The sequence below is a fragment of the Netta rufina genome (assembly GCF_964035555.1).
Source record: "Netta rufina genome assembly, chromosome: 1".
Taxonomy (NCBI): domain Eukaryota; kingdom Metazoa; phylum Chordata; class Aves; order Anseriformes; family Anatidae; genus Netta; species Netta rufina.
This window is the reverse complement of record NC_140123.1, coordinates 19,444,724-19,466,442: the sequence shown is the minus strand read 5'-3', so window position 1 is coordinate 19,466,442 and position 21,719 is coordinate 19,444,724. Positions and strand designations below refer to the sequence as shown.

Below are 21,719 nucleotides of genomic sequence, written 5' to 3'. Positions count from 1 at the left end.
TACCTGGCTTTTTTTTTTGAATACAAACCTCCCTCTGAGGGAATCCCAGTCCCTGGAGGGGTCTGGGAAGCTCTTGCCAGCTCTTAGCAGTTCTGCTTAGCTGTAGGTGTTGGCTTTCCTCCTCCTTTCAAACTGACTGTACTGGTGTCTTGTTTCCATTGAGAAGAGCTTGAAGGCTTATTTAAAAATAACCAGGAAAGATGAGGAAGAGCTAATTTGCTGAACAGTCTGCTAGATCTCTGCTGAAGAGGATAGAGACAGCTAATGTTGAAAGTTGGCTTACTGAAAGATTGTAGTTTCACAATGGGATGCTTAGGTACTCTCTCCAGAGGTGAAGGAAAACAGAAGATAGGTCACTGCCAGAGGGTGAAGGATGAGGAAACTGAGGAGGTAAAGCGTAAATGGAAATGGACTCCATATAGCAGTAATTTACAAGTATTTTAAATACTTTCATACGTTTCTTTAAAAAACTCAAACATATATATTGTATGAGTAGGTCTGTGAAAACAGGTATGATTGGAAGGGAAGGAAGCTCTCTAAGATTCAGTTTGTATTAAGAGGGAAAGTCTTCATAAAATTCAATGGATTATAACAATGTGACCCTTGCCACTTGAATGCAGCCATCAGATACTGTGATCGATGCCAGCTAATCAAACCTGACCGCTGCCACCACTGTTCTGCGTGTGACATGTAAGTTACTGCACCTGAAATGATGGATTTTCTCTTTCCTTCTATTACCACCACTTCAGTGTGTTCATTTCATCAGTGTGTAAACTCCTGCATGCCAGCAGATTTTACTATTTGTTCCTTTCTCAGACCCTTCATACTCTGATTCCAAGGAAGCAAAGTTCCTCCCATTAGTGCTTTATTATTGTCACAGCCCCATAGACCAAAATGCCAGAACTTGTTAGGAAACCTGCAATCTGCTTATAGCTTTATAAAGTAGTGCTTATGTAAAAACAAATAAATTGGCACTGAAAGCAAAGAAAGGCAAGTCTGAGATACCAGCACGTGGTTATTATAGAGCTCTTCTATTTTATCTTGGTTCTGCAGCTTTGAAACAGCTGTGTGCTACTAACACTGCATTATCTCAAAGAGTGACAGTGGAATTGCAGGTCTTTGCTGTTCAAAAGACACCACTGTTGCTCCCTAACCTCATTCTGAGTCATCAGAGAAGTCTGTAAGGGTGCTGAATCTGTGAGTGAGACTTTGTATGTCTGAGCTTGAGGAAATCTACTTAACTAAAGAACCTAATGCGCATCTTTTGGCTAAAATCAAATTTATTAGCAAATGAATGTCTGTCTGAAATGTCTAGCATCCGGCTTTATACAAAAACAGGATGAAAATAGCCTATGAACTATTCAATTTACCCACTGTGCTGTTTGTTTTTTTTCCCTCAATTACCATAAACAAACAAGCAAGGAACAGACAAAAAAGTAACAAAAATAGCCCTAAGGTAGACTTAGTTGGAATGAATGACCCGCTGACATACCTTATCCACACAGCTGTGAAGGATCCTTTGGATTTGTTTTCTTTCATTGCTCACATAAGACTAGCATGGCTTAATGAACTATAAATAATATGGTTTAAGTGTTGCCCAGTAATGCTCCCTATGTTCATTTAAGAGGCTCTTTTCATAATTCTCTTGTATCTCACTTAGTCCTTTGGGTTGAAAGGATGGTCACTGTAAAGTGGAGACATAGCATGAATGCATAAGAACGGTCAAAAGTTTCAGTGAGGACATTACAATTAAAAGAAAAAACACAAACAGTAAAGTAAAATCATATGTCTTAGAAAGCAAATATACCTTTTGCTTTAATTTGCTGGAAATAACCTCTACTCTTTTTTCAGATGTGTACTAAAAATGGACCACCACTGTCCGTGGTAAGTTTATTTAAAAAGAGAAAAAAAAGACTATCATAATGATTAATTAGCTCCTACATGCTGCTTCAGAAAATGAAACTTTGAAGTAAAATTTGATTTTCACAGAATTTCTTGAGGCTTTATTATGTGAAAATAAACTTTGGTCCTAATGTGTGTTGCAACTTAGCATTATAGGCCCAGCAGCCCAAACCATACATTTTTTCCTTATACAGAGAAACCATGGAGATAAGAAGACCTATGAGAAATGGCAGTTCTTTTAGTTCGGTGGTGTTATCAACAGAAGAGGCGATAACCACTATGTTGTGAAAATCAGTTCTTGATTCTAGATGATACATAACATCCCCTCAGATGGTTACTCTTCTGCAGTTTGTTTTCACTGGTAGTCAGTAAAAATATTGTCTGCTGTTGCTGCAAAGATACTGCTATCAGTAGTTCACTTGAAAGATTTTTGTAACAAAAGCAACATCCACTGAAATTGATGGAGAGATTTGTATTATCTTCTGCAGTCGCTGTCATTAGTTCCTAGTATGTGAGATGCTTCCTAAAGAGACTGATGGCATCTAATGCTTTGACAGCTCATGCCTTGTCGTGTAGAAATTCTTGGGAGGGAACAAAATTTGTGGGAGGGGCCCAGCTAACTTAGCCTGAGGAAAGAGGCTTCATTCAAAATAGTGGCTTAAAATGCTTCTGAAACACTAGTGCCAAACTCTTTTGGACATACCACTGGCATCATACACATTATGCTCTGCAAAAACAGCTGAGTGTACTGTTATTTATTTATTTATTTGTTTTGGTACATCATAGTAACCTCTTTCTCTTTCCTCTTCTTCTAGGGTGAATAATTGTGTGGGGTTTTCTAACTACAAATTCTTCCTCCTGTTTTTAATGTATTCCTTACTGTACTGTCTGTTTGTTGCTGCTACAGTCTTGCAGTACTTCATAAAGTTCTGGACAGTAAGTTCTAAGGCTTTTTTGTGTTTGTTTGTTTAATCTTGCATGCGTTTATTGAAGGCTGCCTCAGCATGTTGTCACTCACCATTTACTCTGTTCCATAGTTCATTACCATTAACAGCATCAATCGAAGTGACTGAAGCAGGAGAACCTTCCGAATATTAATGAGTTAAATTTATTATACTGCCTAGGATGAGTAACTGGGGGAAGAAGCTCCAATGAGGACACTGTGGTTTCTCTGCTCCATCAAAATTGAATGTCACAGCTCAGGTTTCTTTGAGATTATTGGTTACAGATAAGTAGATATAGAAAGACCTGGTTTTATCAAACAATTACGCGTGTGTATGTACGTGTATGCATGTGTGTATGTTTAGATGGATACACACACGTATACATCCAAATACCAACAGATATGAAATAAAATAACCTTGTATCTTTGTGGTTACTTTGCTATCGGGTAAGGCAGGTGAGTTTTTTGGGAACTCACCAGTCTCTGTTTTGGAATCCTTACGTAGGCATGTCTGAACTTCATACTAGTGGGTTTTATTGATCTGATACGGGCAGAATGCTAAGTATGGTGTTAATGATATCCATGTTCCTTGTAACCATTGTCAGTAGTAATAGATAAAATAATAGATACACATATGTGCACCTTACTAGATTTAGTAGAATATCTGTGAAAGGTGAACATCCTTGCATGTCAGTGTCATTGTTCCTATCAGTTTTGTTGCAGTTATGTTCCAGGCTGAATAGAGCATCTTCTGATGTTTCCTTTCATCTCTGAAACCTCGTACTGTGCCTTCCAGTCTCTTGCGAGACTGGCATCTTGAGAGGCTAGCATCAGAATTCTCTTAATCAGATTCCATTAACTAACATGGGGAAAAAATCCCTGTTAAGCGGAAGGCTTTCCATCACATGTTTATAAATAAATGGCAGCACGTGTTTCTTAGATGCTACTTGCTGTTGCTGTAGCTGTGAAGAGCAGTAATTATCTGTAGCAAAAGAAAGACTCTTTACTGGAGAAAAGTGCCATGTCAGGGTAAGAGAAGCTTGATCATGTATTCAGAACAGCTGTACTTTGAGACAGATGTCACTAGACAGGTAAGATAAATGGTGCAGACACATTTGTTTGTGTTCATCTGAGCCTATGGGTCTGATCTGCCAAAGTACTACGTTTCTCTTAGTCTCTCAGTTCTGTGTAGCAACCCATCACTGGAGAGCAGTGTGTAGGAATTGAGCTTTCAGTATCATGTGAGATGAAAGTCACAGGTGTATTTATCACCCAGAGCTGTGGCTTAACAGGTGTTGCAAATGATCTGATTCTGCTGTTCAGTCTTGCTTGACTGTAAATAGTTAAATTTTTAATTTGTGAATGTGTCACTTCCAAACATCTGCCTGGCTGCTTTCCAGTGCTTTGAATGCAATTTCCAATGAAACTGTAGATGCGCTCCTACATATTTACCAGTCAGTGCTTGAGCAAAGAAAATGAATTTGCTTTGTCACCTCACTTCATAGCTGTTACTGCAATGGGAGTCAGTAGGACATCTGACCACAACGAACATTTAATACCAACATTTGCAGCAAGCCTATTCCAAAGCCCATTGGACATGATAAAGAAGTGGACTCTTGAGCAGAGGAAGTGAACTTAAGAGGGATATGTTTTTAATGCTTTGTTGCGTAAAATGTTTTATGCAAGAATGGGCTACTTCTGAACTGTGACAACAGGAAATGTTAGCTGTGTGTTTGCATTTGTTGCTTTCATTTTCCTGTTACTTCCAAGATGAAATCTGAAGATACCAGGATCTTATAATCAGAACAGATCTCTGACTCATTCATACTAAAAGACTCATTCCACAAAGCTAATATTCCTATGATTTTGTAATAGCTTGATTAAAGTGGAATTCCAGAAAGAGTTGGTAGCACCATCATCATGTGGACTTGCAAAATTTAATGCGGCTCCAGTATATAAGCATTTAGGTGGGTGCTGGTGACTACAGAATAGTCCTGGAAGCTTCTTTCTACATCTGTAGATCAGAGCGGCCTGCAGATACATCCTGCATGTAGATGGTTTCACTGTTGCTAATGCTGAGCAGTGGTTGCTACAGCATCAGACAGATAACTATTAGGGCTCTCTAGATTTGTTTTTTTTTTTTTTTTTGTTTGTCTGTTTTTTCTTTATAGCTTGACTGTCATAAATGTTATTGTTTCCTTTTCAGAAGGTAGCATTTCTTTTTTGCTCCCTTATAAATGTTTTTAGAGAAAGCATATATAGCCATTGCCAGGTAGAAGATGAAATACTTGGAATGTAACCTTCAGAAGTTGGAGTAATTTTAAGGGTGTACATGCTACCTACACAAATTTTAGCAGTCCACTGTTTTGCACTGTTGATGGTATTTGTTTAGAGAAGCAACATGTATGTGCAGATACTTGCAAATACTGTGAGACATGCACTGTCTCTGATGGAAAAAAAAATCTGTCACACCTGCAAGACTTTCATAGCATCTTTCATGCTCTGTGCAGAAGTACTGACAAAAGGTTTTAGTACTGTTCATGCCGTGATGGAACAGCCATGCTGGCTCTAAGTGTTTACCACAGGCTTACACTCTGTTGTGGGAGTTTAAATCTGGTTTGTATGGATCAAGGGAATACGAGTGACACGTTGTTGTTGTTATACTCGTAACTCCTTTTCCTGTACTCATAAAATTCTTATTCTAATACCTAGGAAGTTGTTAAAGATAAGCAGATAAATCCACTGCTTAACAAAATGCATTTGACACAGGCACCAGTCCTGGCTGAACGCCCAGTTCTCGATGCCTTGTTTACACAGTGCAGGGTAGCACTTCCCAGTGTGTTTGTATCCACTCCCGTTTTTGTTGTGCTCCCTCCCACCTTGAAACCTGCACATTTTTCCAGCTGTTTCTGGTGTCTTTCAGTGTCCTCCAAATTATGTTGGCAATCCTGAGAATAGTTAATTTAAGGATATGATATATGTTCCGGGACAGATGGTACATACTTCTGAAAAACTCCACTTCTATTTAAAAATTGAAAAAGTAATTCCAGGTCCTTTGTTAGAACTGAGTCCTCCTGTCTGTACACAGAGGGGTGTATACTAGATGTTTGAGTTTCTTTAGATTTAAGATGAGTAACAAGCTGAGCTCTGACAGTATTTTATTTTTTTTTCTTATTATTATTTAAGTGACTTGATACATGCTCAAATGACTCAGTGCTTGTGAAGGAGTTTGTGAAGGACCCTTCAGAATAGTGACTGCCATCAGGCTATTATGTGTGCTAAGCAGACCAAATTTTATTGTGCAAATCATTTCCCTTTGTAAGCTCTGAAGTTCTCCCACCTACAAGTCACAAGTCTCTTCTGCACTGCTGCTAAATGTACAGATTTTAAATAACTAATGACTGAAGTTTCACTCTTCTCACATGCTGTGGCATGTGGCTTGCTGCTAGAACACAGCTGTGATTAAGTCTGTGATAAGCGCTCACAGGCTGCACCCTTCCATCCAGGGAAGAATTAGCCTTTTGTGAAAGATGCTTGAGTTCTGCAACTGGCATTCAAGAACTTAGAGCCAGTGGCTCCAACTGTGTAGTCGGAAGAGGAAAATATTCCCAGGGCATCAGGCAAATTAATGATGTATGATTTAAAAATAAAAATAAAAATAAAAAAAGTCCTTCTCCAGGTTATAGACCTACTGTTTTAGGGAAATGCAACTGAAAGTAAGTTGTGTTTTCTGGCCCAGACCCAAAGACTGAGCTGTCACTGCTCTTCTGAGCTTCGAAATCAACTGGCCTGAGAACTGTCCATGGAGAACTACTTCATTTAAGTAGTTCCAGAAGAGTCCTATAAGTAGTACTTTGTAGTGCTTAGTAGTATTTAAGGATCTAGTTGCATATAGTCTCACTCTCGTTACGATTGTGTAGTGAAATGCCTGAACCTGGAAGCTCTGCTTTTTTCTTTTGTTGTTTTTATGTAAATTGCAAACTGTGGCGGTGAAGTATTGGCAAGCACGACTGCTTGGGTGTATGTATGACATCAAGAAGTTAGAAAAATGAATCTGGTAACCACCTTTTCCAGGAAAACCACAATGTGCTCAGAGGTAGGAAGAGGAATTACAGTTTTAACACGAAGCTTAGGAGTAAGAAGAAGTTAAAGTATGTCTTTTGCTAGCCTTCATTTCAGGGGATTGCAAAACACTTTGTTTCCCTCCAGCAGTGAGGAGAGGGACTGTTGCACAAATTGTCTAAGCAAAACTATAGCCAATAAATAAATAAATAAAGGCAGTAGATAAGCTGAATTTAGATGGCAGTTCAAACAGCTGGACTCTATCATTTTCTTACTCTGGCACGATCAGAGGGTAGCCAGCACTTTTGAAAATGCTGTTAATACATGCCAGACTCCAGGGTAAAAGTTTTGGCTCTCCCTAGGCTTTCTGCACAGAGCAGTCTTACTGAAAAGCCATACAGCTTACGTAGGACAGATTTGTGAAGTGCTAGCATCTTGGCTAAGGTGGTTAATAACATTCTTTAAAATTTGGAATTTAAAGTCTAACTTAAACTCAGCCTTCCTGTTTCTTTCTTTTCTGAAGTACTAGCTGAATTTCAGATGTTACACTGAAAATATCTCACACAATTTTCAGTATTGAAGGACATTGGGAAGAAAAGACAGTATTGATGTGTTACATCTTGTTGTTGATGGTTTTTGGTTGCTTTGTGTTTTTTGTTTTTTTTTAAACAAAGTCATGGGAGGAATGGTATCTTATTTTTTGTGCTTTTGACTGAACCTACATTTAATGGTAATAGTTATGTTCTGAAGTCAGATTATTTATTTATAAACCATTGCTTTATGGTTTATTCTTACTCTCTGGAGTATTGTTAGCTTTATAGAGCTGTATGAATGGTGTCATTGTAGGCAGTGTCACCATAAACCTTACTCGGGGAGGAAGCTAGTAGAGAACGCACCCAGTGCAGTCACGCTGCTCAGGCTAAGGAAACCACTTGAAAGTGATCCAGCCCCAATCTGAACAGCAGGACTTCAGAAGAAAATCACACGCCTTGGGAGTTAGTCATGTGCTCTTGTGTACTCAGTCCTCCATTCTCTTGGAGAACGGGGGCTCAGGCTGCTGATGGGCGTTGGAACTTGGCACGTCCGAGGGCACGTGTGCACACCAACCATTTCTTTCTTAACAAAGCTCGTGCTGTTTTCAAACACTTGGTCTTAACATAATATTAGTGTTTAATAAATTGTCTTTGTTTGCGCAAAGCTTTGCCGCAGGAAAGCTGCAGAGAATTGTCCAAAGGTAAAATTCAATATTGATATAATTACTTAAAAAATGTTCCTACTGTAGTTTCCCTAATCCAATCCTTCATAGTAGCTATTTACACCAAACTATGGTGTAAATAGTTTGAAAGGGAGAAAATCTGTAATCTGTTTTGCTTACGAATATAGGAAGTGTATGTGGATGTAGATATACTTGTATGCACTTGATCTTAATCGGAATGTCTTCTAGATAGTCTAAAAAAAATAAGCCTCGGATAAGTGTGTGTGCTGAATGAGCTAATGGAAAAAGTAATGGCAATAATGCTAACTAAACTGCTGAATAAAAATAGCATCTCTGCTTTCATAGTGCTGCTAAAGGTCAGCTGCTTAAAAGTACCGTGATTTTTGAGGATATAGAACTAGAATAGTATTGTTACAAATCCTATTGGCCTCTTCAAAGTGCAAACCTAAATATGGTTGGGGCTGGGGGTGGAATTGACTATCGCCTGTGGGTGGGAGGTTATTTTTTGGTGGTTGGACTGAAATTGTTGTTTTTACATAGATATTCTGGTGAATAACTTCTGCCTTGTCAGAGATGGCAAATTTGTTCTGCTAGGTACATGCTGGTTGTTTCTTAAACCTTAAACCTGAGAGGTTATCAAAAATTAAAGTGCAGTCCCAGGAAACTGATCTTGTCTAGGAGTTGTTCGGCCTTGGAAACACAATATAACTGAGCCACTTCCCATACACATTCCTTTCACCAGTTCAGAGGTAGTTTCAGTATTACTAAATTGCCAGGAAAGGGTTTGGAAGTTCTCGTTGTATCTTCTTCTCTTGAAGAATAGCAATTTTGGATGTGTTTTCAGTGTTTCTTTGGCTGTGGCTGCACAGTGAACATTTTTTAGTACAGCATTTTATTTTTTTTCACTTGCCCCTTGCTGTGCATTTAAAAAAAACTAACCTGGTTATATACAGAACTAGCAGACAAATGAACACGTGCAGTCATGTAACTAAAGACAGACGGAAGGGGTACCCATCAGCCTTCAAATGTTGTTATATACACACTGGTTTAACGTGACATGAAAGGAAGGCCCTGCTTGTGCTGCTTTTCTTTGTGAAAAATGGGGTGAAAGACCTATAGCAGACTGGGGGTAGCAGAAAATGTTTGGTGATAATATTGCATTAACTGCTGAAGAAGTGTTAACATGTTAATCTCTTTCTTTCTTTCTCCCCAGAATGAATTGCCAGATACCCATGCAAAATTCCACGTGCTATTCCTTTTCTTTGTGGCAGCCATGTTCTTCATCAGCATACTGTCGCTCTTCAGCTACCACTGCTGGCTAGTTGGCAAAAACAGATCAACAATAGGTCAGTTAATTGAAGTACAGAACTGTTCCTTGTCCAGAAAAACAAGTTGCTAATAATGGGTGGATAAACTTTTACATTTTAATGGAACTTTAAAATTCTGTGCAGCAAGAATTTTTGGTGAAAGCAGTTAAAGGTCAAACATCCTGTCTTGCATTTCCTAAAATGAAGCATATGTAGTGGATTTTCTGCTGAAGCTAAGCATGGAGATTCGTGATAAATGTTAATTTTTTTGGTTTTATTTTTATTTTGAGGCCAATGAGGCATATTGTTGTTGTGGTTTTTATATAGTGTCAAGTAATCTAACAGAATTGCTACTTGCCGGTTATCCTGTTGTTACAATACTTGGAGTAGCTCAGTGGCCCCATCTGAGGTGAGGGCTGTCCTGTGTATGAATATAATAATACATTTTGCTCCAAATCTGAAAGAATATTCTTAAATCCTGTGAGATAAAGTGGACCTTGGTATTAGGAAGTGACTTCTAAAATCATTGCAAGAAAAATGGAAACACTGATGCATGTTTCCTAAGTAATAAAAGAGTACGGGTTGCAGGTAATTTCTGTGCCTAAACGTTCTGTCAATGATCAGTGTAAGCAAGTTACTTGCATTAGTTATAGTATCTAAGTTCCTGCTGAAGCATTTTTAAAGTGTTTTTTTTAAGGGCTCTGCTGGTTATTGCCACAACTAAAGTCAAAATGTTCTACTTCTTGTTGGAAGTTAAATTTCTATCCCCAAAAGTAAATGAATTAATGGAAAGAAATACTACTTCCTGCTTGCTAGAATTTCTCAGTGGACAAAAAGGAGTTTTTTAGTTGCTTGACAGGAGGGCCAAGTCATTTTCCTTCTATGTATCTACAGCTAAGGAATATTCACAGTATCTTTCTTAGCTTTGGAAAAAAAAAAAAAAAATTAGCACATTCCTTGCCCAAAAGTCATTGTTGGTCATTGACTGCACAATCAATATTTACTTTCTGGTTCATGATTGTGAAAAGACAAGGTGTTGGTATGGAGAGAGGAATGAGTCCCCTTGGTTCTTGGCCAAGCGTGTAACCTGTCTGACTAGGTAAATAGTAGGTTGGTCAAGTTTAGGTGGTTTGTTGTACCTCATGGTGTCTGTTTCTCTGATGTAATAGATCTCATCTTTCTCTGATACTGTGGTATGCTCTTAGTTTGACTTCAGCCCTGGGCAGAGTGGGAAAAACCTGTCCTGTATGAATTTAGGTACAGTAATGCCCAATGGTAAATTGCTAATTTGCGCAGAAGAGATCGTCTGCTCACAGACATGCACAGGCCAAAGAGAGAGAGCCATCAGTGAAGTAAGGACGTGGTATCTTCAGCATGCTGATGGTAATTTGCTTTGCCTCAGACCTTAAGTTAAATGTAAAGAGAGAAAGATGACTGATCTTATGGGAACTTTAATGCTTAGATTTTTTAATGCTTTTTATTACTTAAGGTAACAATCATTTTTTCCCCCATAAAATATATCAAGATTATCTTAGCTTGCCTGAGACTGTGTTCACAGTAGAGAAGTTTGAGACTGTTCATTTTCCCTGACTGCTTGTTGCATTAGAGTAAGTTGCATGTTTTTCTTTTCCAGAAACATTCCGTGCACCCACATTTCGAAATGGACCTGATAAAAACGGCTTTTCGCTTGGATGTGGCAAAAATCTAAGGGAGGTTTTTGGAGATGAAAAGAAGTATTGGCTGCTCCCTATTTTTACCAGGTGTGTGGTCTGACTTGAAATGAATTAGGGAATTAAATTGATTGATTAATTTGCATCTTGCTTCCCCTTCTCTGAAAAAAATGAAGCACAATTGGAAAGCTGATTTGGAAATCTTCTGTGATTGGCATGAGGAAAATCTGGAGGAGAAAACTAGGAAGACTCTGCACAGGGTTTTCATTTAGCGATGAGAGCCTCATTTACAAGGGCCTTCTAAATACAGAGATTTGGAAAGATTTGTGAATTGTATTTCAAAAATTCTACACCTTTTGGTTGGTACTGTTAATGCCTGGTTACAAAGCAGAAATCAACAGTACAGGGGAGATAAAAATGCTCTTTGAATTTGAGCTGCACTGAAACAACATCAGTTTTAAAAACACCCCCTCTTATTCCCCACAAACTTGACAGCTTTTCTTTTGCTGTACATGACATTTTCATTAAAAGCCTTCTGAGGAAGTGAATGTAAATAAGCAGCAGGGGAAAAAAATGTTGATACGTTGGAAAATAGCAGTTTTAAAACTTGATCTGAACTGGTGTTAGGAAGTTGCAGATGAATGTCTGAAAAGCTCAATAAAGTAAGACCAACCTGTTGCTCACTCTCACCACTCCAGAAAATCAGCAGAACAAAGTAGGTGCCATGTTTCAGCACTGCTTTTGGAGGCTTGTGTATCAGCTTAAAATGTGGGTGAAGCTTTTTGCCAAACTGAGGTCTGGAAAAAAAACAGCAGGGGTAATAACAAGATCTAAAGTTGCCTCAGCCGTTTGCTCAACTGACATGACTTTTCATGTGATTTAAAAAAAAAAAAAAAAAAAAAAAAGGTGGAAGATATATTACAGGTGGGTATTTTCCCTGAATGACTGAATTTGCTTTAAAAGAAGGCTTAGCTGATCTCATAGTGATGGGAGGAAGAAAAAAGTATGAGCACCAGAATATTGTTTGTGCTTGTGGGATTATAAATACTGGATAGTCTGACTACCTGTGCCCAGTGGTTTGGGAGAAGACCAGGGCTATGTTCTAGAGAAACACGATGTTGTTTCTGAAATATGTAGGCAAGTGCTGTGCTCAGCAGCCCATACTGAGCAGTAGGGTGGGAATTGTTTGAGCTCCAAAGCTTAATTAACTGGTTATGGGGTTTAGTGGTAGGAATGCCTTGGTCAAGTTTGGAGTTCAACACTGCACTCAATAATTGATTCCAGCCTGACAACTGCAAACAGTGATTTGAATCTTTGTTTCTGGTTTAGTTTGGGCGATGGGTGTAATTTTCCAACTCGTTTGGTGATTATGGATCCAGAGCAACTAACTGTCTCAAGCCAAAATGAACCTGCCAAAAGGTAACTATTGAACTTAAGTTGTACTGTGCCAGAATTCATCTGTTTAAGAAAAAATGTTTAAAAAATTAAAAAAAAAATTTTTTTGAAACTTATTATCAGGTTCAAAGTGAATTTGTAAGTCTTCAGAGAAGGATAGGGTAAATCAAATCTAATAAATGTGATGCTGCTTGATACAGAAGGGCTATTTCTGGTTTTAGACTTCTAAGACGATGTGGCTCTAAGGAAACAGAACAGTAGTGAAAGTAAAAGACTTTACAGGCTCTTTTAACAAGAAGAGAAAAAGTCCTAGGGAAGAATGAAGTATTTTTTTCCATGGAGCATTATTAAGATATGTTTTTCGAATGAAATAATGGGTAAATACCACTTGCATTTCACTTCCTCCAGCATGCCTAAGCAAGGGATGCTGAGTCACAGTTTGCATGAGAGGTAAATAATGTGGCTATTGCGGGGTTTGAGCAGTGGAGTTCTTCTAGGTCGTTACATTTTAAACCTCCTAATTTGCATGGCTTGTATTTTCAGGAAGCTTGCTTCAGATTCAAGGACACATGAGTACATGAAACTTCTGAGGACGTTTATGTAATTTTGGAAGGCTTCTGTGTTTGGTGAATGGCTGACGGTTGTTGTTAACAGCAGCCACATCAGTTATCAGGCAGTAAGGGGTGCAAAGGCAAGAATGAGACGTTGCTTCCAGTACCACGCAAGCTGTGGAATTTACACAAGAGCAGTACCCTTGTGCAAACAGCAGAGTAGCATTTTGCATTAAGATGTTCAGCAGCACACCCTAGCTTTTAGTCATGGAATACAACATCAAGTTGCTCTTCCAGATAGTGCTGGTTAGGTTTTCTTTGTAACTGTGTGGCAGTAACATTGTTGTCAGCATGCCATTTCTTGCCTATCAATCTAGAAACGTCTGAAATAAGCAACTCTTGCAATTACAAAATTCCTGTTGACTTTGTTTGCTTTTCAGCTCTGGAGCCAGTCAGCCCTTTCCTCCTCGACCACTCAGTGAATCACAGAATCGATTGCTAGCCGGTGACGGTCAATGGGTAGAAAGTGGCCCTGAAGAGGAAAATGTTAAATCAGGTAGACTGCACCATAACATTTCTGATTACTCTGTCATTTTGTTCATGGTGGGTGGGGTGTTTGGTTTATTGTGTTTGTTTTGTTTTGTGGGTGTTTTTTGTTGTTGTTGTTGTTGTTTGTTTTGTTTTGTTTTTAAGCCTAAGAAGTTCTTAGGAATTGGTTGGAGTCAAATAGAGGAAAACATGTTACATATAATCCAGTCGGCATGTTTATAAGTTGAGGTTAACTTGTGTCTCTGGCTTTCTTGCTCCCTCTTCTGAGACATTTTGGATTGATTATATTTGATTAGGGGGAGGAAAATATTTATCTGAAATAGGTACAACACAATAAGCATGGTTTCTGGTTTGGAGTCTTTGGTACTTGCTGTGCAAATCTGAAAATAAAACACATAATTGAGATTTTCTCATATTTTAGGTACAAAAAAGCATATTATAGTTTCATTGGAAAGCTGATCTCAGCTTATTACTAACCAACCATCTCAATGAGAAACAGGTAAGACTAACATCATTGATTGCTATTTCGTTATGCATATGAGTAAACTAAAATAGACATCTTGAGGTTAAAAGTCGCTAGTCATGGAGTGCAGAGAAGTCCTCTGATGTTGGATGAATCATAGAAAAGTCTGCATAAAGCTCAGAATGGCTCTCCAGAAGACAAGAATGGGAGTAATGCTGTACTGTAGGAAACATTAGTTGGATAGATCTAAGATGAGTTGGCCTAATCCTGTCATTTAGATTGAAGTGTGTAATGCTGTATTTGTTACCTGACCACGGAAAAGAATCTCATCTGTTAAACGGGCAATTTCAATATGGAAGTCTTGATACTCTCTCAAGGAACAGCCCCTTAACTATATTGGTTTTGTATATTGGTTTACCATGCTCTGCTCTTGTACTTCAAGAAAGTGTGTGCACAAGGAATGAAGGTGTCGGTAACTATAGGTGTCTACATCTGGGCTGCTTTGTGTCACTTGTGACACATCGACACGTTAACAGTGATTTTCTTTTGTGTAAGAGCTTCTGTGCACACTGCACGCTTTGCACTAGGGAAATGTAGCAAATGCTGCTGCTTGCCTTGGTGTATTTCCAGTGACTGAATTCAATTTCTCTTTTTTATGTTGACTTCATGCTGCAGTGAGTTTATAAACTCCTATTAAATTTTTATTTCTAGAAGAGGAACAGATCTGATTTGGACAGCTAGCAACCATAGATGCTGAGGGCTGAGTTGTTATCCTCCACCTCCCTTTGTTTCTTTTAAAGAGTGCTACAAGGGCCTGCATGAGGAAATCTGTATTGCCTCTCTGTGACCCCTGACACAGAAGTGCAGCAAAAGCTGGAAATAGAGGGACCTTACAAGGAAGTGCCATTTTCTTTGAAGAGAAAGCAGTCTTCAAGTTTTTAAAGCTCAGTAATTTTAGGATCATCTTTCTTTTTTTTTTTTTTTTTTTTTTTAAATTAAGAAATAGTCTATCTAAAAGGTCTTCATGAGGGATAACTAAAATTAGAGTAGTTAGTAGTACTTTTCTTGACACTTTGTATAAATGATCAAATGAGTCCCTAGTAAGGGATTCCTTTCAGCCTCTAGCTATATAAAATATAATCTGATCTAAACAGTTGATTCAGTCCTTTTCTTTCTATGAAAAGTGGAATAGATACTTCCTGAGATCAGTTCATACCAGCAGTCTTTGACAGGGTATTATAGAATGTACTTAATCCTTCTGTCCACTGACCTAGAGAGAGAGCATGACTGACAGCTTAGACCAGACTATTAACTGGTAATAGTTTGATGTGACTTCCCTTTCCATGCTCCCTCTCTTCCTAAAGTCAGACAAATTTAATGAATGAAGATGGTGTGCTGTGTATTCCACTTCCCCAAGCTGCATAGATTTAAAAGTTGTATAATTAAATGAGTCACAGTCACACCCAACACAAAGCGTTTTGGTACGTGTTATCTCAAGTAATACTTCACTCAGTACCACAGGGTTTCAGCTGTTCTGAGTCTAGTTGGATCTGATCAGTTTCTGATCGCCTAGCTTGTTAATTCCAGTCCCCTACAATTGGAAGCAGCCATGCAATAGCTGTGAGATCCAAAATATCCATTCCATGCACTTTGCTATGCCTTGTAGCAAACTGATAGCTGTATTTTTCATTTTTTCATTTTTATACCTGTGGCATGCAGTAGAAGCAATCGAATTTATGGCTTGAGTTCAGTATAATTCCCACATCATTGTACAGAAAAGAAGACAAATCTGCCAGCCAGCAGTCCCCAGACTCACCTAGACACAAATTGTATAATTTGTGTCTCCAGATGTGTCAATTTAATTAAAAATGAATGAGCAATTCTTGCCAACCAGACATCCAAGAGACTTTAGTCACGGGTCAATGGTGATGGATTTGACGTTCTTAGTGGAGATAATCTTATAAAACATAAGAGGTTTAAAAGAAGAAGGAAAAAAAAAAAAAAAGAAAGAAAAAAACACCTCCCAGAAGGCTAATCATGAGTTGAAGTTATCTTAGCTGCAGTCTCAGTCAGGAGGCAGTAAAATACCTGTGTTACCTAGATATTCCTGTAATGCAGTATGATTTGTGTGTTTTTTTTCAAAGCTAACGGTGCAATTCCACTAATGAGGTTTTTTTTTGTTTTGTTAGGTTTCTGCAACACATTTTGTGCTTGAATATTACTTAATTTTGTTTGGAAGAAGTTGATCAGTAAAAAATGGAACACGAGCATTTTAGGAAGAGACAAGAAATTCAAGTTTCTGCACAGTCCAATGGATTCTTGTAAGCACTATTGCAGAGCAGGGAAGTTAAGACATGCCTTAAGATTCTTAACGTGCATTTATGCAGCACTGAATTATATATATACTGCTACCAAAGGGCCAAATCCTGAAGTGCCCTGCTTGGATGCACAAGGTCCAGAGTGGGAACTATGCATTTCTGTTATGCTGCGGTGGTGGGGGTAGATCTGCAAGGACTCCTACCTCCTCACAGGCAAACTTCACACCTTAGGCGCTGCAGAAGCCACTTCCATAGCAGGTTCTGCAGAGAACAGAAAGAAAGAAGAAGAAAAATTAAAAATAAAAAAGAGGGGGAGGGATTGGATTGGGGGGGATTGACATAGAGTGTGGCTGAGGAGTCTAAAGTGCAACTGTCCATAGCACAAACACCGGGTTTTATTGAAAGGAAGGGACTGGGTGATCATGGTTGTAGCTCTCCAAGTATGTCAGGACTGAGGATTCATTCTACTGGCTGTGCTATGGAACAAGGCAATGCCAACAAAGCAAAAGCCTTTTACTTGGTGTTGCTTTTTTGCTATAGAATTGAGCCCCCTCATCCTTTTAACTTGATTTATTTAACCATATCAAGAGCATAGCTCAAAGTGAACTGTCTTTTAGCTGCAAGTACATGGATTATTACTTTTCAACAATTGCCTCTCAGCATACAAAGAAAAGCCAACCCAAGAAGAAATCAACGAACTGTTACATTTTCTGTTAATGTCTGCAGTGTTCCCTATGAGGCAGTAACAAAATGGCAAAGTACCCCTGAGAAAAGGGTTAGTGCAGTTGTGTGTTGTTAGCAAATGGAACTGGAAGAGTACTGCTTTTTATATGGGACTCTTGATGGTTTATAAATACTGTTTTATACTTTTGTTTTATCTTTTTAATGAAGGCACAAGTTTTTATTGGTTCTAAAGTACCATTTAAATAAATTTCAAGTAATTAAGAGAAAATTAGCATTGGATCATGCACTTGTGTTACCACACCAAAACTTTGTGTGCTTTAGTCTGCCACTTCCAAGTCTATTTTAAGCGATACTGAACTGCTAAAGATGAGTGCTTTGTGTAATGATGTACCCTGTTCACAAACGGCAAAATGTCTTTCCTGTGTGAGGAATAAAGTCCATCGTAAGCTCAAGACCAACAGCAAAGGACATGATTTTGTTCATTTTCTCTTGCTCCTCTGTAGAGAAGACAGCTACTTCATCTTTGTGTGTTATTGGCGTTTTGCACCTGGCAAACGTGAAAAATAGTTGTACTGTCTGAAGCTTTTCTGATGTTCAGCCGATGCTGATTACAGATAGATGTAAACTGTTTTGATACAAACTGAAGGTGGTAGCTGGAGTGATGATGTGGACAAAAGGAACCTGTTTGGTTTCTCTGCCAGACTGGTTGCTACTTAAGTCCAGTATGTTCATGATGGAAATACAAGGGTATCAACTATACTGTAAGGCTTAAACAAATGTTTTCTTCGTCTTTGGAAAGTATAAATTTTCTTAAATGTTACTCTTCTGGAACAAGAACACTTCAAGAATCTATGGGCATGTTTTGGTCACTGTGGAGTATTGTTGACACAGAAGTAATGGTCCAAACTTGGCATGTTATGTTTAGATGTTGCAAAATGTGTCTTCAAACTTTGTATGATAAATTTTGCATTTGCTAATTTTCAAACTTAAAAAACGTTTGCTATGCATTAATCTGGAAGATTTAGCTATTTTTTTCCTCAAATGTCAAGTGCAAAGTGCTCATCTGAGTATCAGCTTTCAGCAATACTGACATGTTGAGCTCACAAAGAGAGAATGCATCAGCAGAATTTCTTGGGAAGAGAACAGAGACGAAAGACAGTGAGCTCAAATTGCTCGCTCTAAATACCAAAATGTGCAGCCCCAAACACTGGTGGAATTGTAATTGAGGGCCCTGGATATAATCTCTTTGACTGGATCAGTGTATTACAGCGGAGATAAATACATGCATAGTCATTCCCTAGCAGAATTAGAAGCAAAATCTCTCTGATGCGGTAAACCTCACAGATCCAGCAGTATAGCTGCTGTCCTCGCCCAGCCCCCCAAAGTGCTCAGTGTACATTCATATGAATGCATGTATACTGTAGGCTAACATCTATATAACTTGTTTGATTTCTTCAGCCAGGGTAGTTAATCTACAGGGAAAAAAAAATGCAGGTAAGCAGGCTGGGCTAAATCCATGTGTGTTCTGTAGCAAATTGGTTCATATTTTGGTGGCATTTCTTCAAGAGCTGATGGTTCTGACATCTTGATGCAAATACAAAATACATTTTGTCCCAGATTTCTCTCACGTTTCCAATGACAGAAGTAGGACAGCAATGTGCTTGGGATACTCTGGAGGCTGGACTTACTGTTGGTGGAAAAGCAGATGTTACTGGAAAGTCACTTGAAAAATATTATGATGTAGTAAAATGGTTCAAATGGGATCCTTCCAAATGCACGCCCCTCCGCCCCACCTTTTTTTAAATTCCAAATTATATTGGTGAACTGTTTTCAGGGTTCCCCAGTGAGGGGGATGGTGAACACCAGGTTTTTCTTGCAGGCACTGGCCAGGGAGGAGGCAATGCTAAGGTAAGACAGTGGCTTCGCTTGTGTCTTTGAGTTCCTGTCCTGCCAGCTCCCTAGCCACAAGCAAGGGCACTCAGTGCTGTATCTGAGCAGCGCAGAATGCTGACAGGCGAAAAGAAGGAGCAAGCCAGGAACTAAAACCAGCTTTGGTTTAAAGAACAAAAAGCTGCTGGGCTGCTGAGTTGCCAGCAGACATGCGTGTCGCTGCTAGCAGAGGAAGGGGTCAGTAGGAGCTCACCACGAAATGGGTCTTTTTGGCTCACATCCATGCACTGAGCTGCTGCATGCTTCCAGGGGAGGAGGTGGGAAGGGAAGATGGATCCTAAGAACAAAAACGGTTGTAGGGTGCTGGGTTATGTTGTACATGCTGGTTCTATGCTACATGTCAGCAAGTCCTGGAAATAACTTACGTTCATCACTAAAAATAACAGCACTTAAGCTTTTAGGTCCCTCAAAATAATTTTAGAGACCTCAGCTATTATTTTTTCCCCAGACAACTGGTTTATTTACAGACTGTAAAGATGCACATAATTGCTGTTCCTACCAAAGGCATATGATGGGAAGAGGGCAGGACCATGTATCGGTTTCTCTAATAACTGACAAGTTAGATGTACCATAAATGTTTGATTGAAAACTTCCACTTCCAAACTTCAAATATTCAGAGGTTTATTTTAGAAGGGCTCCTGACATTTCTATTTTTAGTGATTTGAGTAGAAATCATGGTAACATTTTTGTTAAACCTACCCTTTGAACATGGAATGCAGAAGTACCAAGCTTCTTTTGGTATGCTATCTAGAAACCAGGCGTGTTTTCTAGAGTGTTAAATGCCTACATTTTTCAGGTAGTTTCTTCCCTCATTTGATCTTGTGTTGCTTTTCTATCTAAGTAATTTTGGAGAGTTTTAGAAGTTTTCATTAAGTTCAGTGCTATTCAGTATCCGCTCAAAGTACTTCATGCTGTAGTTTGAAGTTCGTCCAGTTGTAGCTCACCAGAGCCCCATGAGGAGGAAAAAAAAAGGCAGGATTTGTAGCAGGATTAATGTCTGTGGCAGATGTACCAAGAGAAGCATCGACTCTAACACAGACAAACCAGATCTGCCTAGATCTGGAGCACTGACTGATCATATTTATTTAAAAATAAATAAATAAATAAATCCTTTGAGCTTCATGGTATGTGTTCTTTGAGGATGCTGGCTAAAATCATACATAATTGAGGGATTCAGGTATATATTTAAAGAGGTTCCAAGGAGCTACTTTAAGTGTAAATGCAGATCAAGAATACATTTTTCATAGTACATCAAACAAATTAAATGAAATAGCTCGGTATGCAACATAAGAGGATCTTCTTTCCCTAAATGGCACCAAAGAGAGCAGCTGCATATAATGTTATTATAATACTGAACATATTTACTACACTCATTTCTATCAATTTATTTTGTATATATAGACAGTTTTTATATGCATTTTTCTTAATTACATAACTGTCACAAAATGTAATGAAACTGCAAGTCATAGTTAGTGCTAATGCTGATTTAAACTGGTGTTTGGCTGTTTTGTTTTGCAGCAATTACTTGAATCTTGTTTCCATTACATTGCTAAGTCTGATGATGTTTACAAAACTGCTTTCATTGTTTTTTGGGAGTATCCCCACCTTTCCTTCCCCTCGCCCTGCCACAAGAAATAGAGAGCACATGCTTAGCAGTCAAGCACATGTGTTGGGGATGAAGTATCCACTTTTATTGGCACCAAAGCATTAATGGTGACATGCGGATTCCCTTCTGTTTACATTATTTAGCTGACAAATTAAATGCTTAGCGTGTTTCTCTCTCATTTCTCCTGTCCCCTAACCTGTTGCTGTCAGCTTTGTTGTGAGAAACTTAAATCTTTCTGAACTGCAAGTATTTAAGACCATAAAAGACATCACAGAAAGAAAGAAGCAGTAGTCCTGTTGTTGTTGAAGCCTTCAGCCTGTCCCCTCACCCTCTTTTTAAACTTACCTGAATTAAACACCCCTGGGTTCTCACTGCACTTCCTTTTGTATTTGCCAGCAAGGGTTATCAACAGTTGCACTAATGACAATGTCCTCGCTGTTCTACTTCCACAGGTATTTTTAATTGTGCTGCCTAAACCTGTAATGAATTGTATTTAGGTTTCAGGTTAAATGTAAGATACACGTAATGACACATTTATTATATTTTTTTGTATGTTGCAGATAGGACTAGTCCTATGCACAGAGAAAACAAACATGTTGCCATTTATAGTTTAATACTTGAAGTAACTTTTTAAAATGGGCTTTTATAAATGAATTACGTACAAAATCACATTACTTTGCCTGGAAGTTCCTTCATGTTTTAATTGCATTGTGCAATTTGCCCATATGTATATTTTTCCATATGTTATCTCAAGCCATTAGAAAGCACATTTGAGACTTTGAACATCAGTGTTGAACCTGTTCATCCTTCTCTGAAATGTAATTCATGTTTAAATACAAAGTTGTACTATTTTAGGCCTATTTTCAAAAGTGATAAAATATTAATGTATTTGACACATCAGTGAATGCAACATTGACTTAATAAAAGTATGTGAAATAATCTGAAAATGGCATGTGTGTATTAGATCAGCAAGAACTGCCACGTATCTGGGAACTTACTTGTAACTGGTGATGGAAATGACTTTTACACTCTAGCTGCAACAACCTAAGATTACGCTCACTCCTGACACATGTTCCAGGTCACTTGGTTTTGACAGGAAAAAT

At 38.5% G+C, this 21,719-nt stretch overlaps 1 protein-coding gene across 2 annotated transcripts in view; it reads left to right on the top strand.

Annotated features, from left to right (window-relative positions):
• ZDHHC20 (zDHHC palmitoyltransferase 20) overlaps nt 1–17,514 on the top strand; it is a 41,045-nt gene extending 23,531 nt beyond the window's left edge. Inside the window, exons 5-13 of one of the 2 annotated variants that reach the window (XM_084306053.1) lie at nt 621–690; nt 1,852–1,884; nt 2,718–2,838; nt 9,337–9,469; nt 11,064–11,190; nt 12,430–12,519; nt 13,487–13,602; nt 14,017–14,094; nt 16,248–17,514. In XM_084306053.1, the coding sequence (XP_084162179.1) occupies nt 621–690; nt 1,852–1,884; nt 2,718–2,838; nt 9,337–9,469; nt 11,064–11,190; nt 12,430–12,519; nt 13,487–13,602; nt 14,017–14,054 (728 nt within the window). In that variant the 3' untranslated portion in view covers nt 14,055–14,094; nt 16,248–17,514. The remainder of the gene's footprint in view (nt 1–620; nt 691–1,851; nt 1,885–2,717; nt 2,839–9,336; nt 9,470–11,063; nt 11,191–12,429; nt 12,520–13,486; nt 13,603–14,016; nt 14,095–16,247) is intronic. The other variant, XM_084306054.1, reaches the window with a different exon arrangement.
• Nucleotides 17,515–21,719: the final 4,205 nt, after the last annotated feature.